General features: G+C 36.5%; 1 protein-coding gene and 1 pseudogene across 4 annotated transcripts in view; one reads left to right on the top strand and one right to left on the bottom strand.

Moving 5' to 3' along the window:
- Rock2 (Rho associated coiled-coil containing protein kinase 2) overlaps positions 1-19,394 on the top strand; it is a 95,803-nt gene that overhangs the window by 28,346 nt on the left and 48,063 nt on the right. For 3 of the 4 annotated variants that reach the window (XM_076942090.1, XM_076942089.1, XM_076942091.1), the window contains exons 2-3: positions 7,808-7,889; positions 9,941-10,041. The exons of the other annotated variant lie outside the window; for it this stretch is intronic. In XM_076942090.1, coding sequence (XP_076798205.1) covers positions 7,808-7,889; positions 9,941-10,041 — 183 coding nt within the window. The remainder of the gene's footprint in view (positions 1-7,807; positions 7,890-9,940; positions 10,042-19,394) is intronic. 4 annotated transcript variants of the gene reach the window in all.
- Positions 3,952-4,979, bottom strand: LOC143443968 (zinc finger CCHC domain-containing protein 10-like; annotated as a pseudogene).

The raw sequence follows: 19,394 nt of genomic DNA, 5'->3' as shown, positions 1-19,394 counted from the left end.
GAAAAGTTTCAAAATATATGCAATTACTTAGTTTTACCTGACTTAGAATGCAGTTTAAAAGTTTTAATCATGAAGTTAACATAGGTTATTTCTCCCAAAGCACAAAGAGGACATTTCCAAACATCTCTTTTCAAAATATTTCCTCTATAGCAATAATTTCTTTCAAACATTAAGAATTGTTTTTGTCCCCGGGCGGTGGTGGCGCACGCCTGTAATTCCAGCGCATGGGAGGCGAGGCAGAGGCAGGCGGATTTCTGAGTTCGAGGCCAGCCTGGTCTACAGAGTGAGTTCCAGGACAGCCAGGACTACACAGAGAAACCCTGTCTCGAAAAACAACAACAACAAAAAAAAGAATTGTTTTTGTCATTTACTGCTAAGACTATTGTCCTTATTTTGATATTCCCCCAAAACCACTGACCAGGATATTGTTGTTAATAACTTGTTGTTATTGTTATTGAAGTAAAATCAGCAAACTTAGAGCAATTTTGCTTTTTATAGAAGAATATATAATTCATCTGTAAGTTCAGTGACTTTTAAAAATTTATTTATTCACTTCACATATCAATATCAGCCCCCCCCCTTCTCGTCCTAGTACCCTCCTTTTGTGGCTTCTCCCCCATATCCCTTCCCTTTCTCTGAGAAGGGGAGCCCATCAGTTACTGCAATACTAGGCACATCCTCTCTCACTGAGGCCACACAAAGTGGCCAGCCCAGTTAGGGAAATGAGATTCACAGGCAGACAACAAATTCAGGGATAGCCCTTGCTCCAGTTGTTGGGGGACCCACATGGAGACCAAGCTGCACATCTGCTACTTATGTGTGTGGGGCATAGACTCAGTCCATGCCCACTCTTTCGTTGGTGAACAGTCTCAGGGAGCCCAAAGGTCCAGGTTAGTTGACTTTGATGGTCTTCCTGTTTAGTCCCTTTCCTCTTTAGATCCCTCAGTCCTTCCCACAACTCTTCCGCTCCCGAGCTCCATCTAATATTTGGCTGTGGGTCTCCGCATCTGTTTCGGTCAGCTGTTGGGTAAAGCCCCCAGGACAGTTCCTGTCTGCAAGCATAAGAGTATCATTAATAGTGTCAGGGATCAGGGATTGGTTTTGCCCATGGGAATGGGTCTCAGTTTGGGCCAGTCATTGGTTGGCTATTCCTTCCATCTTTGCTCTTTGTCCCTGTACATCTTGTAGGCAGGTCACATTTTGCATCAAAGGTTTTGTGGTTGGGTTGCTGTCCTTATTCCTCCTGACCACAGAAAGTGGCCACCAGGATTCATATCCCTAACTGCTAGGAATTTCAGCCAGAGTCGCCCCCATAGACCCTCTGGAGCCTCTTCCCACCTCAGATCTCTGCCATATCCTGGAGCTTGCCCCTGCCCCTGCCCCCCAGCCGATCTCCCTTCTCTCTCCCCTGCTCTCCCTACATATGACCTTAGCACCACTCACGCCTCTTTCCCTCCCCAACTTCTTAAAATGCATTGTGAAAGATAACTTTTGTATAAAGTTGGAAGCTTTCATGATAGTTTTTCTTTTGTCCCCCCTCCCCTCCCCTCCCCTCCCCTCCCCTCCCCTCCCCTCCCCTCCCCACCCCTCCCCTCCCCTCCCCTCCCATCCCCTCCCCTCCCCTCCCCTCCCCTCCCCTCCCCTCTACCGGTCCCCTTTTTTTGGAGACAGAGTTTCTCTGTTTTAGCTCTGGCTGTCCTGGAGCTCACGCTATAGACCAGGGTGGCCTGAAATTTAAAGAGATCTGACCCCCTTTCTCTCCTGAGTGCTGGGATTAAGGTGTTTGCCACCACCTCTGGCTTCATGGTAATTTTTCATCTTGCCACAAAGAATTAAAAATGTTTTCTTAGGCTCTCACACTCTTATTTTTACAGATTTTTGTTTTGGTGTGATGGTAGATTGCAGTGTTCTGTGTACTTGAATATAAAAGCTTGTTCTTTGTGTATAGTGGTGTCCATTAAGTTTCTGTGTTCTTTGATAGAGGACAGATTGTAAAAACTAAGTTATCTGCATTTTTATTTATGTGGGATTCAAGGGTTTTCTTTTAGCCAAAGCACCACCTCTTTTTGTAACTGTTACAAAATCTTTCTGTAGCATTAATGTTAAAGAAGTACGTTGATACTAAACATGCATTTATTTTTTCCAGTTATTTCTATTACAGCAGTGTCTAGAATGTATTTTACAGATAGATTAGAACATGTGGGTGCTTCATTCTAATTGTCTAATAAGTCTTACTGCACAGTTTATTTCCTTATTTTTTTCTCTGATTTGTTTCTTATTCTTGAGTGCCTTCCAAGGGCATATACTGACAAGAAAACTATATTTTCCACCAGTTGGTTCTGGTATATGTCAATAAAAACAAAGCAAAATACAGGGATAACTCATGTTTCCTGGTAGTGTCTACATTTTTAGAATATATTGCTCTATATTTTTGGTTATAAGAGCTTAATGTGTGGAAGAGGTGAAAGGCCAACAGTGGTTTTCTCTGTTTGCTGTTACTACTTGCATTTTGGTTTTAATTTACACTTGTGATCAATTTTAAATAGTTGCAGTATAATGGATACTATACATATTTGAATTTTATAGTTTGCTAAGTTTTGACTTAGCAATCTGTGAAGTTAGGTAAGGTGTTAAAAATTAATAAGCAATATGGAAAAATAACCATGATAAAATACATGTATATTACATTATGACACACTTGGTTAAATGTTGTTACCAAGAGTGAAATGTTACTGAAAACTATTACATTAAATTTTACTTTCTGGGACTGTAGCTCTATGGTGGAACACTTAACCTAGCCTGCAGTGGCCCTAGGGTTTATCCCTAGCAGCTACCCAGAAATACAACCAACCCTCTCACTTCCTCTGTCTCACCAGATCATTTTGTACACTCTCTGAAATATACATATTCAATTTTTGGGTCTGTTGCCCATCTGGTGGGTGCCTGAAAATAAAATTCTGCTATACTGTGACTTACAGAAATTATTTTCAAACCTAGAAGATCGTTCAGAGACTAAATGTCTAGTCATACATTTATTTTGTTGCATTTCCCTTTTGACAAAATGAAAGATTATGGCGATTTGTGGGTTCCAGTTAAAATCCAGGTTCAATATCTTTTGATTTCTTTTCTTTTCTTTTTTTTTTTAACGAGTTGCTAATGTGTACTTGATTGATGCCAGGAATGAAGGAACAGTATTCAGAGAAGTTATGGGTGGATATGGTTACTAACTGTACTTTAGAAACTACATTTGTGCATATTAATTAGCTCTTATATTGCTTTCTTTCTTTTTTTTTCATTCCAATATACTGTATTGGGTTCTTTGAATTTATATATTCAGAATAGAAAAATCAGAATAATTTTCTGATACAAACATAAAAATAGAGCACATTTATTAACAGTAGGAAAACTACTTAAAATAACAATGCATTAAATCTCACATAATAGACAGAGCCAAAAGAGCACAAGAAACTTCTTAATATTCTGATGCAGTCAAAGACTGTCCCATATACACCTTAACATATACCCACATAAAGCATTCATTTCATAGGGAGGAAAAATAAAGACTTTTGTCTGTTACTGAAATAGGTTTCCTGGTTTTCAGCTTTGATTATGCACTACAGATAGACTTCAAATATTTAAAAAAATATGTTAACAACAAAAGCTTGGTCTTGAGCATGGTGGCACATATCTTTAGTCCCAACATTAGAAGAAGCAGAGACTGGTAGATCTCTCTGAAATCAAGGCTAGCCTCTTTTACATATCAAGTTCAAGGTCAGCAAGACCTACAAAATGAGACCCAGTCTTTACAAAAAAAAAAAAGCAACAGCAAAAACCCAATATTCATTCCTAAAATAAACATCCATATATATACACACACACACACACACACACACACACACACACACACACATATATATATATATATATAATCTTTTTAAAATATCCTATACAATGGTGAATACTTAGAAAGTTCTGAATTGGAACAAGTCTGACCAGCTAACTTGCTTACTTGAGCATGTTTTCAGTTCCCCTGGGAGTTACAATGCTTTTGATCCATTGGTCCAGTGTACAGAGAGTTCTATTTCTTTTTCCTCTTCTTTGGTGGCTCATCATCAGAGCTGCTCTCGGTACTGCTGCTGCTGGAGGAACTGGAGTCTGAGTCTCTTCTTGGTCTTTCTATGTTGGTCTCTCGATGGCTTTGCTGCAATAATCTATTTTCTGTTTCTTTTAAAGCTTTCTTCAGCTCTGCTGTTCTCAAAGGCCTGTGTAGGTACTTTCTTTTCTTTTGCGTTCATAATTCCAATATCCAAATTCCAAGCATTTCTGACATCTTATATGTTGCGTATTGGCTTCAGCTTGCCTCCGAGCTATGAGCTGATGCATGGGAATTACCATCTTGGAGCTTTATATTGCTTTCTAATAGTGGGAATTTTCCTCTTTCCAGATAAAACATGAGCTACCAAATGTAAAGTAGAACACAAAAGTATGAATTAGATGTAGAATAGAGAAGTAGGAATTAGATTCCTCTTACTCATACTTACTCATCCAAGTGGCTCAAACCACCTTATCTCCACCTCCAGGGGATCTGCCATTCTCTTCTAACTTCTGGGGATACTTGGATTCAAGTGTATCATACCCACATGTAGCTACACGTATACATACAATTTAAAATAATGGAAATAAATCTTTAAAAAGAAAGGTTGTTTTTACTTTTTTATTACAATGAAGCAGGCCTTTGAATCTGCATATTTATACACAAAGAAGGAGAAAAGACAAAAGAAAACATGTTTTAGAACAGCCACTGCCTGCTGCTCTATTCCATGAGGATTCCTCATGACTGTTGTATGGGTGACAGAAAGCTGCCTGTTGCCTATATTCCTTTTCCAGTGTGAGTTGGTTTCTTTTTTTTTTTTTTTTTTTTTTTAATGAAAATTAAATTAAAAAGTGATTTGGAGCTGGAGAGATGGCTCATTGGTTAAGAGCACATACTGGTATTGTAGAGGACCCAAGTTTGGTTCCAGCACCCACATCAGGCAGCTCATAACCACCTGTAACTCCAGATTAAGGGGATCTGACAAGCCTAGGGTACTGTGCTCACATGTACAAACCCACACAAATTTAAAATAAGTCCACAGAATTTAAAACAAATTCTCTTATATATTATATGGTGACTTTCTCCCCATATAGTATATGCTTAGTATATTTAGATTGCTAATGTCCAAAGATAAATATTTTTATACTTTTGTGTGCATGTAGCTTTGTTTAAATAAGCAATTCATTGATTAGATTTGATGAATGAATGATTGGGAAATTGAGTGTTAGGATTTTAAGAGTAATGTGTATTCAAGTATTTCAATGACTTAAAAAGAGATTTTTATTTTTTTAATGTATATATTTCTGCTACTTGTGCAGGTACACACAAAGACCAGAAAAGGGTGTTGGCTCTTTGGGAGTTGGAGTTATAGGCTATTGTGAGTTGCCTAATATGGGTATGGGGAACTGAAGTTAGGATCTCTGGGAGAGCAATAAAGGTCTTAATGACTGAGCCATTTTTCCAGCTCCCTTCAGTAACTTATGTAAGACAGAAAATGAAGGGAAAAAAAGTTTTTAAAATTAAAGACAAGGGCTTAATGGCTTAGCTCTGGCTGGCCCAGAACTTATTATATGGACCAGGCTGGCTTTGAACTTTCAGAGATTTGCTTGCCTCTGTCTCCTGAGTGCTGGTATTAAATGTGTAAATCTCCATGTCCAGCAGAAAATGAAAAGTCTTAATTTCTGTTGTTGTAGTTTGGGTTTTATTGCTGTGAAGAGACACATGGCAACTTTTATAAAGGAATACATTTCATTGGGGCTAGCTTACAGTTTCAGAGGTTTAGTCCATTATCATCATGGCAGGAAGCATGGCAGAGTTCAGGCAGACATTGCTGGAGGAGCCAACTTTCTGTCACATTGACCTCAAAGCCAGCTCCCACAGTGACACACTTCCTCCAAGGCCACACCTAATAGTGCCACTCCCTAGGGCCATGCATTAAAACACATGAGTCTGTGGAAACTATACGTATTCAACTTATCACTGCAACTGTAATGATCTGTCATGTTTTGTGTTGGGAATTTCTTTAATTCCATCTCAGAGTTCCTAGCAGGGCACCTGTCCATTTTCCCTTCACTGATTAACAGTGCATAGTGACTACAAGAGCTATTTTCTTCACCCAGAAGACATTCAGACAGATAGTGTATTACTTTTTCTTATATTTTATAATGGGGAAATACTTAAATGACTTTTTTGATGTTCTTTTTTTGTTTTGTTTCGTTCTATAGAGAGTTTGGAGTAAAATGGTATGTATTTTTTGAATCTTGAGTAAGAAAATATAAGAGAAGAACAAAAAAAAATTTTGTTCATAAAGGAAAAGATAATTATTGATTATAAATGAAAGAAATCAACTAATATAACAATTTGACTAATTTTACTCCCAAAACTTCTGAACTACATTGTGAATATTTTGATTAATATCTTCCTGTGTTTAATATTTTAGAAGAATACTTAAAATATTAATATTAATTACTTGAAGTTGCATTAAGCCTAATACCAGCCATTCAGCTTTTTAGCTGAGCAGAACTGGGAAATTGTTTGAACTTATAAGCTTAATCTTTACAACTAGGAGGGAAAAAGATAATAGCATCTACTTGCATAATCTGCTAGGAAAATTAAATGAGGTGATGTTATATTTGAGTATCTGGCAGTTCTGATACCAGGCACTTGGTAAATACTAGGCGTTGTGATGCTGTTAGCACTACTGTAGCCTTAGAGCCTTGACTGAGTCAGTAATAAGTCCTCATATACTTTCTTACCATGAAAATGTGTTGTAGTTGATGACTTGCTGTCACACTCATTGTTATGTAGTTAATATGTTGTATTATTCAGCCTCTCAACAAGAGCTGGGGCAGAGCCAGTGAGGCACTTGCACTACACATAAAATTTAAGGAGGTATCCAAACTCCTACAGTAATTAAGTATTTTTAATGAATATTAAAAATGAATATTAAATCTCACGAGAAGCCAAGCATCCATGCATACCTTTACTCTCAGTACTCAGGACGCAGAGATGGGCCCAGCTCAGGTTGTCAGGCTGCTCAGCACTTGAGCTGCTGAGCCGTTCCAGCAGCACGCTTTAACTTTTGATTCATGCTTACTTTCTGTGTTCCTTGGCAAATCTTGTCATTTTCAGGCAAACACTTTTTTCTTTTAACTAAGCAATAAACCTCTTGTTGAAGATGGGATAATTGAATAATTGGGCTTAAAAGTCTTCCAGTACAAAACAATACAGTATTGCAAATAGTTTTTGTTCAGCTCTTCATGATAAATGACAGCAGGTCAGTTAACATGACTTAGGTTTTTTTTTTTTTTTTTTTTTTTTTGCTACAATATAAGCCTAGGTCACCTTCTTAAATCATCTACATTTATTCCAGGGTATCTACTCACATCTGAAGATTTGGAGTTAGAACCTCAAATGAGAGAAAACATGCAGTGTTTGTCTTTCTGGATCTGGGTTATTTTTCTTTATTTTGCCATGTACACACTGCCAGCTTCTCAGCTAACATTGTCTGGTTAGGAAATTTTCTCAAGCTGTTGGGTATGGAGAGTCTCTGCAATATATTACTGTGAGCTGGTATTTACTCAGTAGGAACAGCATGTATAATATTTAAAGACTTTTGAATGTTTAAGAATTATACAAACTTTCTCTCTCTCTCTCTCTCTCTCTCTCTCTCTCTCTCTCTCTCTTTCTCTCTCTCTCTTTTTTTTTAAACAGGATGGCTTAAATTCCTTGGTCCTGGATTTGGATTTTCCTGCTTTGAGGAAAAATAAAAATATAGATAATTTCTTAAATAGATGTAAGTATATTTATTTTTACTATTCATGTCTGGACACGTAACTGTACTTTAAATGAAATGTGTTTGGTTAATTTTTTGGTACTTAAATTATTAACTTATTAACTTATTATGTCCTAGCCACTGTCCTATTATTAGAAGATACCATGACCAAGAAAACTCTTCTAAAAGAAAGCATTTACCTAGGGGCTTGATTCTAGTTTCAGGTTTAGTCCATTATCATGGCAGGGAGCATGATGACACAGGTGACACTGAAGCAGCAGCTGAGAACTACATCATAATCCACAGGCCATGAGGAAGACACTGGGCTTGGCATGGGCTTTTGAGACCCAAAGCCCACCCCCAGAGACATACTTCCTCCAACAAGGCCACTCCTCTTAATCCTTTTCTAATCCTTTCAAATAGTGCCAATCCTGGTGACTAAGCATTTGCATATATGAGTCTATGGGGGCCAGTTTTATTCAAACTACCACAAGCTATTAACTTACTAAACTCGCTTTTATTTATTTGCTATTTGTTTCCCTTTAAAACAATATTTTGTGGGTGGTGGAAATGCCTGCCTTTAATCCCAGCACTTGGGAGTCAGAGGTAGGCGGATCTCTGGGTTTGAGGCCAGTGCTAGTTCTACAGAGGTCTACAGAGCTAGTTCTAGGATAGCTAGGGCTACAGAGAAACCCTGTCTCAGAAAAAAAAAATATTTGTATTTTCAAAGTAATTTTGCTGAACTAAGTTAGAATATGTAAAGTAGATGCAGTGTAAGATTATGTATGAATTGTTAAGACCATAACTCTTGATCTAAGTGAAATTTTAAGTCAATATTGTAACTATGACGTTGCTTTTATTTATCCAGAAAACTTTAGTAAGCTTTGTTTCAATAATTGCATACATTTAGACCCTTTAAGGAATGATCTGATGCCAGTTAGCACCATGTATATGGTTATTCTTAGTGTTTCCCAGCATTATGTTGGAATAAGTAGGTTCTGAAAAATATATTCTCAAAACAAGTTGGGGATAGTGGATAGTGCTTGAATGTAGCAATTCAGGAGGCTGAGGTGGGAGGTTTAAGGCTGTCCTGGGCTACAAAACAAGATAGTCTCAAAAAAGAAAATAATGTTAATCACAGGAGTCTAGAGAGATGGCTTAGCTGTTAAGAACACATGCTGTTCTTGCAGAGAACCTGAATTCAGTTCCCAGCACCCAAGTCAGGCAAGCTTATAACTACCTGTTACTAACTTCTAGGGAATCTGATGCCTTCTTTTACTTTCTGAGGGCACTGCACTCAACACACACAAACCCATATTGTTAAACACAAACAATTTTTAAATGTCAAATAAAAGGAGAAAGAAAGTTTGAGAATGATTAATGCATCTTCTTTATCTCCACACCTAAGTCCTTTATTTTGGAATTGCCAACACTAGGGTATTTCTCTATTTAATAGGTACTATAGTAGTTGATGTATTTGAAATATGTGATTGCCACCTTTAAAGAAGTGGATTAAATGTCATTGCTAAATTTGGAATAGTAAGTGATTTCATCCCTTTCTCTTGGAGATAACGTATAGCAATATGGCCTAGAACACAGTCTTTGTATTTAGTCTCCTGGTCCTGGGTGACATGCCTGGCTTTGTGACTGCTTTCTGCCATTATAAAGCACATTAGGATTGCCTGGGTCATTGATGTCACTTTCACACAGTGAAGTGAAAAGTGTCAGCTTTAGTACTGCTTTTTGGTGGTTAGTGATCTTCATGGACATATGCCAACAAATTCCAGAGCTTTGGTTCCTTAACGCAAAGATAACACACATTTTAGAGTATTTGTTTATTTTAGACCTGGAGATTGAACCTAGGACCTTACATTGTTCAGCAAGCAGTCTGTTACTGAGTTACACCCCATCCCCACATTTTAAAATTTTAAAATAGGATCCTTTAAAGTCTAACAGAATCAGCTGAAAATTAGTTCTAATATCTAGAAATAAAAATGTTTACAAATATAGTGACTCCTTTTGAAAGTTCCTTATATATTGATATTAAAAGTATGGTAATCTTTTTATTGTAGATGAGAAAATTGTGAAAAAAATCAGAGGTTTACAGATGAAAGCAGAAGACTATGATGTTGTAAAAGTTATTGGAAGAGGTGCTTTTGGTGAAGTTCAGTTGGTAAGAAAGGTTTTGTTTGGTTTTTACTACTTTTTTAAAAAACATCATAGCAGCTGAATAGTTGTAAAATCCATTCTCAGCCATTGAGGAATTGATTTTATGTCTTTGATCAAGTCATTCCATCTTTGAGAGCCTCAGTTTCTATCTTTAAAAAGGGGCAGCCTGTCACCAACAGTATTCCAGCTCTAAAATACAGTGATTTAGAATAACGCCAGTTTGGTTTTACATGAGATATGCTTACAAGTTAACACTATGCTATATTATACTCTGGTATAAAACTATAAGAGAGCTATGTTTTCATTAATGGTCAGAATGAAGCTCGGCTTGATGGTGAATGCCTTTAATCCTAGCATTCAAGAGGCTGAGGCAGGCCAATCTCTGTTTTCAAGACCAGCCTGGCATACAGTTCTAGGCCAGTCAGAACTATATAGTGAGGCCTTGTTTCAAAAACAACAAAAATGGCCATATTGTGAAAGCATTCTGTTTAACAAGCTGTTACATACATACATATGTATATATGTGTGTGTATGTAACATAACATTTGTACACACATATGTAACACACATATATATGCACACATATATCTAACACACACCCATCATGTGAAGAAATTCTTTATCTTTCAGGTAAAAGAATAACTATTATAACTTTTAAAAGTAAATATTATATATATTTATATTAAATGAAGCATTATAATGGTTTTCCTGGTTTTAGTACCTAAGCATGAGGCCACCAATATAGAGAGTCCAGTTTTGTCTTTTGAACCTAACATTCTCTTGATGATTGTAAATGTAAATTCTTCTCCAAGTTCTGACCTGAAGAGTAGAGACAGTAATACCTATTTTGTGAGAGTCACTGTGGAAGATGATTATTAAGTTAACAAGATAATAATGGATGACAAGTTCATTAATAAGTAATACTAGTTAGAGTACTCCCTAAGGGTTGTTTTGTTATTTTTATTGCTTATTTGATATATAGAGCCAAATCACATATTTTATATGATTATTGCAGTTACAAAAGAGGTACTAGAATTTGGGGTTGGATTTTGGACAGATGGGTGTCAGATCTTGACCTATTCTTGTTTTTCTTTAGTTGTTGTTGATGTTGTTGTTGTTTTTAAATTGGTTTTTTAGACAGGCTCTCTTACATTCTAGGCTGGCCTGGAGTTTAATGTATAGTTGAGGATGGGCCTTGAGTTTTGATCCTCTTGCTTCCACTTCACAGGTCCTGGATTACAGGCATGCATCCTCATGCTCTCTTTTACATGGTGTTCAGACTTAGCCCAAGGCTTCACATATTCCAAGCATACTTAATTATATGAGAAACATCCCAGTCAACCTGGTACTGCTTTGTTTTGTTCTGAGACATAGTCTCACTATGTAGACCAGGCTGACCTACAACTTACTGAGATCTGCCTGCCTGTGACTCCTGAGTACTGAGTTATAAGTCATGTACCACCATGCCTTGTCCCAACTTCCCCTGTTTTAATGTCAGAGCTGTTACTCTTTGTTGCTATTGTGGTCATTATAATGCAGTATGTCAAAGGAATGGAAGGAAAATAATATAGGTATACAATTTTATTTTTGTTATTGCTGTTAGCCAAAATCAGGTATTTTTAAAAATAAAAAAAATTATATGTCTTACTTGTTTTGGCTTTGCTTTTGCCTCTATTATCTTAGATAGGCACTCAAGAAAACGTTCACATATTTCTTCCATCTGTATAGCCTTTTGAAGTGGATTTATATGTAGTAAATTAGTATGGAGAAAATGTTTCATTTTAACACATCTTTATGATGTGTTTTGATTTTTGAGATTAGTAAAAGGAAGTTTCATGATAGCATAATTTCTTCTTTCCATGTGAAATACTTTATCTGGTTAAGTTGAAAGTAGGTTAGGTTACCACAGGGGACAATGTTAACCAATTTCTACAAATAAGTTTTCATTCTAAGTATAACTTTGATATGTCATTGAAATGCCATAGCATATAAGAAAGTTCTGAAGTCAACAGCAGTATGGGGCTAGAGAGATGGCTCAGCAATTACACTCACTTGCTGCTGTTCCAGAGGACACTGGCTCAGCTTCTAGCATAATAATGGGGTCTGTAACCAGTTCCAGGGGATCCAGTGCCCTCTTATGCCCTCAACAGGCACTTAACACACATGGTTCACATAATATATACATGTAGGCAATACACTTATATACGTAAAATAAAGTAATTAAAGAAAAAATGTTGGAGGTGTGGGAGGGGAGGCTAGAAATAAAGCTCAGTGGTTAAGAGCATTGGCTGCTCTTATGCAGTGGACACAGGTTTGATTCCTCACACTGTCTGAAACTCCAGTTACCAGGCATCTCACACCCTCTTCTGAACTCTGGGCACTGCACTCACGTGCATAGACATATATGCAAGCAAAACACCCATATCCATAAACAAATTTAAATTATAGTTAAAAAAAGAATAAATAACAGGAAAAAGGAATGGATTCCCCTCTAGGGCCTATGACCTCAGTAGTAAAACATTAATAGACATTTTTGTGTGGAATATCTAATACTGAGGAAGAAAAATCAGTGTTGTTAACTGCTGTTTCTAGCCTACAGGATATTGGTTCCTTTCATCCAGGCTTTAGTTCTCTCAGCTTGGAGTAGTATTAGTAACCATGTAACCTTAGAACATTTCTATTAATACTAAATTGGATTGAATATTCATGTCTCTTAGTGTGGTTCTGGTTCTGAGTAGTGGGGTGATTGTTAGCTTTCTTGTCAAGTATTTAAGTGGCCTTTACTTTTCAATAATCAGGTCTTACTGATTTTTAGATATGCATAGGTATATTACTTACATAGGGCCACCATGGCAATATCAGATTTCATGAAGAACAACAGAAATTTCTTTTAATATCAGTTCTTGGAAGGTCTGGGAACCAGTTTATTGGTATCTTATATATTTCGATCATTAGAAATATTTGAGACTGTTGCAAAAGTGTCAGTTAAAAATCTTCCCTAACGGGGGCTGGAGAGATGGCTCAGCAGTTAAGAGCACTGACTGCTCTTCCAAAGGTCCTGAGTTCAATTCCCAGCAACCACATGGTGGCTCACAACCATCTTTAATGAGATCCAATGCCCTCTTCTGGTGTGTCTGAAGACAGCTCAGTGTACTCATAAAAATAAATCTAAAAAAAAAAAAAAAAAAAAAAAAAAAATCTTCCCTAACTTGCAAGATGGCTCAGTGGGCAAAGCTGGCAACCTAAATTTAATCCTTTGAACTTGTATAAAGGTGGAAGCAGAGAGGTGACTCCATAAAGTTGCCCTCTTTTCTCCAAAAATATATGTGCCCTGGCAGCCACCTCCCCCCCCCCAACACACACAGACAGAGTAATAATAATTAAAAAATATAGTGACTACAGGAGTTAAAAGAGCACTTGCTTCTCTTCTTCCCAAGTTACTCAAGCCATACAGAGTCATAATTAATGTCTTTTCCTCACCCCTTATATTTTTTAGACAATCCTATAATTGTGTTTTTAAACTTAGTCTCCACTAGCGTATTCATTTCTTTACTTTCATCCAAGCTATCTCATATATGAACCGCTTTCTATTTCTCTTCTGCTTAGTGTTTCATCAAAGTAGTGTTGATCTCAAGTTGTGAAGTACTAATGGAGAGACTATCAAGACCATGTGTATTAAATATTCTGTGTATTTGTTCTGTGTATGCTCATCTGGACTGATGTTACTATTTGGAGACATTTTCTTGTAGTTTTATATCTTTATATTCTTAGGTACCATGCCTATTCTCAATCCTGGTATATGAACATTGAATCAACTTTAGGGGCTTTTATATTATATGAATTGGTTTTCATTATTTCTGCCTCTAACTATGTTGAGTTAGAGAAAGGTAATTCTAGATGTGATGTAACTATGGATCCCCTTGTTAGTTTATTAAATTAGTATGATACCTTTATCCTAGCCTGCTGGGACCTCTTTTGAAATGTCAGCATTCATGGGGCTGGAGAGATGGCCTATTAAGTAAAAGTTGAGGATGCCAGAGTGCTTGCCACCACTCTTGTTGGTGTCATAAGCTCTAGGGGATCTGATGCTCCCTTCTGGCCTCTGTAGGCACTGCAGTCATGTCCATTCCTATACACACACACACACACACACACACACACACACACACACACACGGGGTGGGGGGGCATGAATTTAAAAAGACACTTTAAGATGTCACCTTTCTTATCTGTCCATCCTCAGCAAGCTGCTCAGAGTGCTTTGTTTCCCTGTCTGCCTTCTAGTCCTACTGTTTTTTTTTTTTTTTTTCCTTATGCCTCTCAGTGCTCTCTTTCAAAGAAAATTTTGGAAATTAGCCATTTCTCTCATTTTAACACTCTGAGTGAAATTTCTTCTCTGTGTCTTAATTAATGTTATTTTATTCGTAATATTACGTGTTACCTTGTAGCTTATATGTTGATATTTTTGATTCCTTTGCATTTTTTTAAAACAAGAACTGTATTTTTCAAATATTTTGATCTTCTTACCAGTAATTGATACTCTTTATCTAAAAAGATTCATTCATACCTTGGGACACTGTCTTCTTCAATAAAGAACATAGATTAAAAGAGTATCTGGAGAAACAGAGAGAAAAGAGCAGCCCTTCCCATATAGTCACTGTCAGTTCATTCCTGCATTGCATGTATGCATATTCGTATGTGATTCTCTAATACTGTTCATGTGAACTCAGATTTTTTTTTTTTAATGTAAAACTGGGTCTTTATTCTTTATAAGGTTATTTCTGAGCTGTAAAAATTACTCCCTTCTTCTAATGTTTTCATAGTCCTTGTATCTGCTATTCAGTCTTGCCTGCCATAACAGAAAGCATGAGGACATTGTTTTACTTGCATCTTTGGTGGAGGCTTTATTAACATCAGATATTACTCCAGGTTAGTCTAATACACAAACTGAATTTTCTTATAAAAATATGATTTTATTAGTAAAAAATAAATTTGAAAGCCTCAAATGACATGTCTTAGTAAGAATGATTATAAAGTTGTCAACAAGGTTCCAAGAATATCCCAAGCATGTTCTTAAGCTTCATTTAGAAATCTGACATCTATTTAAGTCGGCCTGTCTGTCTGTCTTTCTTACAAAGAAGTACATCTTAACTGTAGAAATGACAGGGTAGGGAGAAAAGAGGAGGAGCTTAAATTTCATCAGCTGGGATATAACCATGGTCAGTGTTTTGTATCTCCCTCCCTTTTAAGGGGAGGTGGTTTTTTCCTCCTGCATACGTATATACTCATTTGGATGATGTTTTATATTCAGTGTATTTTCAAATTTAAAACAAGGAATTTGACAGTCTTTTTTTTTTTTTTTTAATAACCAATAGAACTGTTAGGAGAAGTGTTTTTTTCTTTTGCTTTTTTTGTTTTTGTTTTTTGTTTTTGGTCCTCTAAGTACTAAGACTAGTAACAGGGACACATGCATAACTTCATAGTAGAATGAGCCTCATTCCGTTTGTGGTAGAGTTAGTCAATGTTTGCATTGACTGTATTCTGTATGCTAAATTTATAGTCATTTTCTCTCACTTTGTCTTTGATTTGTAGTTTAGAGGAATTGAGTAAATTTGTCACCTAGTTCATAAATGTGTCTGCTTTTGCCCAGGTTTGTTTACATCTGAATCCATGTTTTTAAACATTACTCTGTTCAGTGTGATAATGAATAGCTACTATGTCTGACTGTTTGTTCATGTATTTGTCCATCTATATTGAATAGAGGAGAAGGAGCTGGAGAATAAAGGGGAGTCTACAGAGATGCTGAGGGAGATTATAATAGAATAACTCAGAGACATCCTCAAAGGAAGATGAGTGGAAATCAGCTTTCCTAAAGTAGCAGCACTTTATTATACTACTTTGTCACATCACTGCTAATGAATTTTAAAGGTATGGTGTAGACATTTGGCATGAATAAGTCTAATGTCTGTGAGTTATATCAGAGATGAGAAGTAGTGATTCCTACTTTGTGCTGTGAGCCAGTAATTGTCCTAGCCCAGCGTTTATATGAAATTCAGCCTTATAGCCAAAATATTCTTAATGTGTTCAAAGTCTTATAGATACTGCATAGATAGAGGTAGCAATGTGTTGAATTGAACAATTCAGCACTGTGCCACCAACTGGGCAGTTTCATAGTGAAGGCATGTTTCTCTTGAAAACAGCTTAGGAAGCAGGCTGCAAACTGCACATCTGTGAGATTATCAAGAACACAGGGAACTATAGACTAGAGAGTAACTGCACCACTAATGAAGACAGTAAACGTTTTCTTATTCAGAAATTCTCTTAGGGCTACAGTATATACTTTTTATTCAAATGAATGACTGTCTTCTTTCCAGCTGTTAATAGATAACTTTTAGCTCTAGTTCTTAGCTCTACTATACAGCAAAGTTCTCAGAATTTTGCATGTCATGGTCTAAGTATAAATAATGAAAATAATAACAGAAATTAATTGACTCTTAATGCTCTGTGGATTGTTTTTTTCTAATGAAGTTAGAGAACATTCAAAATTCAATTTGTTTTTAGAGTAAGTTAAGGCTTGAAGGATGGTGTAAATATACATAGAAGAGTGTGTTAGCAACTTCTAAAAATTTGTTCATAGATTTCTATGATTATTTACTTTGAGATAATCTGGTTATTGAGCACAAGTCAGTTAGAAAGCTAGTGTGCCTGCTGTAGTATAGTTTTCTAGCTTTACAATGTCATCCTTTAATTCCTGACTTCTGCTCTGTGTTCTCACATTTTTTTTTTCTGGTGCATGTATTTTTAGTGTTCTATAAACTTTATGTCACTATGCAGATCTAGTAGGGATTGCTATTATTGCTATATATAAGAGCACAGAAGATAAATACAAGCTTCAGCTCTCATCACCACATGGTTACCTCTTGGACTTACCATTTTCATTGTAATGTTACAACATTTCAAAATACTTCAGATTTCAAAACATTTTTAAAGGAGAAATGATATAAGAATGTTTTTATATATTTGTTCTATCAATTACTGACACAGAGTGTTACATTTTTTAGCAGAAAATAGAGATTCATAGTTTTCTTTTTCCAATTCTGTTAGTTTTTGGTTCATGAATTTTCGAGTTCACTTATTAAAGGTGCAAACATTTTGAATACATGTGCGCCCCTCTGCTCTCTCCCCCTCAAGTATGGGACTCATTATGTAGGAATTGCAGGCTGGCCTGGAGCCCAAAAAGATCAGCTGTTCTGCCTCTTAGGTGTTGATGTAGTATCTTTCATTCGGATAAAGACTGTCTACTGTGAGTCTGCTTTACTATATCCGTTCATTCCTACTGTAACATTTTTATCCTTGCTGGTTTCCATGGCAAATATGTTTGTCTTTCCTTTAATCTTCAACCTCTCTGGTTTATATCTAAACCACTTAAGTTTATGTCTTGCTTTTTAGTTGTTTGATAATTCATTAATGGGTATATTTAGTCCATTATAATTACATATATCTTAGCTTAAAATTATTTTGGATGTCCCCAGTCTGATCACATTCATTTATTCAAATTTATTTGTGCTCAGATTCAATGAATTTTTCACACATATTCCCTAAACCCTCAGTTTCAAGACAGAGCTTCTCTGTGTAGCCCTAGCTGTCCTGGAACTCACTCTGTAGACCAGGCTGGCCTCAAACTTATAGATCACCTGCCTCTCCCTCCTGAGTGCTGAGATCAAAAGGGTGCGCCACCACAGTCCAGCTGGATTTCTCACTTTTTAATGACTGTTCTGTTTAGCCCTTCTAATGTTTTCATTCATTACTATATTTTTTTTGTTATAGAATTTCTAATTGATTTCTATTATTTCCATTTGAGCATATTTCTAAGAGCTATTTTTACTTATGTCTTTTATACTTACTTGTAAGAAAAATTTAAAGCTAAACCTAACATTTTCTTTTGATTTCTTTTTTCTTATCCATATGTCATGCTTTTCTTTTTATCTCTTTAGTAAGTTTGCTAGATCTTGTGGATACGGAGTAGAGAGTTTGAGCTTGTTATCATTTTGAAGAATGTTAGTTTTCATTCTGATAGTCTGTTCAGTGACTTACTGTTTGGCCATCCTTGATTTGTGGAGGCTCAGTTTTATACATTGTCAGAGTAGGTGTGTGGAAAGAGCACGGCGGCGTTGTTATCACGTCCTTTCATCTTGATGTGACTCAGCCTCTAGCTAAACTGTTCCCTTTTGATGTTTAGATTTACTGTTATGTTTTGTTGGTAGTAGTAGAGTGGGGCTTACTTTAGATAGTGGTTTGTGACCCCCTTTGGGAGTCGGACGCCCCTTTCACAGGGGTCACATATCAAGATATCCTGCATTTCTGATATTTACATTAACAGTAACAAAATTATAGTTATAAAGTAGCAAATTTCCTGGACATGCAGCTGATAACTATTAGAGGAGGAACTGTGTTCTAGAGCAGTGGTCCTCAGCCTTCCTAATGCTGCGATGTGACCCTTTAATACAGTTCTTTAGGTTGTGATGACCCTCAGCCATAAAATTATTTTGTTGTCAGTATTGTCATTGAACTTGTCACTGGGGCATTAGTAGAGGTCAAAACAGGCATAAAGTTTTTTTTTTTTTTTTTTTTTAAATTGTACGGTACAGTATCCTCTGGAGAACCAGCAATAAGTAACAAACATCCAAAAAATTACAGATTGTAGGAAGAAAGCCAATGAAGTTGAAGTTGTGAGGAAATGATGAGATTCTTTATGGTTTTTAAGAAAGTATTTATTACTTGGCCCCAGCGAGGTTCTTAATTTGATTGGGTAGTCAGAGGAAGCTTCTTTGAGGAGTTTTACATTTCAGCTGAGTGGAAAAGAAGCTTGTGTCTTTGGATGAGAGATGATCAGGGACTAATAGATTTTCTAATGAAAAGTATATAAATAAGAAAGGTTCATTCTTATATTAGAGGGACTAAAAGAAGATAATTGTGCTTAAAGTATGAACAAGAACAAAAGGACAAAGTTTAAATTGGGAAGATGGCTTTGAGCTAGTCAGGACTCTAGGCATTGTGGTCAAGAGCTTCATCTTTTCTTAGCTTCTTCCTCCAACCCTGAGACCAAATGCTGCTGAGCTTTCCAGAGAGAGAGAGAGAGAGAGAACTGCAGGTGGGCTGGGATATTGGGTTGTCATGAAATCTGGCTCTGTTTGAGGTAGGTGATGCTAACTTCAAATTTAGAGGTGTAGAAATAGTGCACACTATGGATGCAGAGTGCATTTCAGTCTCAGCTTGCCACCTTTCTAGTCCTCAGGCAGATTGCATTCTCTGTGCCTTATATTTGCCATTCTGACAGATAGAAAGGATACCTCACTGG

This window comes from Arvicanthis niloticus, chromosome 11, assembly GCF_011762505.2.
Source record: "Arvicanthis niloticus isolate mArvNil1 chromosome 11, mArvNil1.pat.X, whole genome shotgun sequence".
NCBI lineage: Eukaryota > Metazoa > Chordata > Mammalia > Rodentia > Muridae > Arvicanthis > Arvicanthis niloticus.
This window is presented reverse-complemented; position numbering and strand designations above follow the sequence as displayed.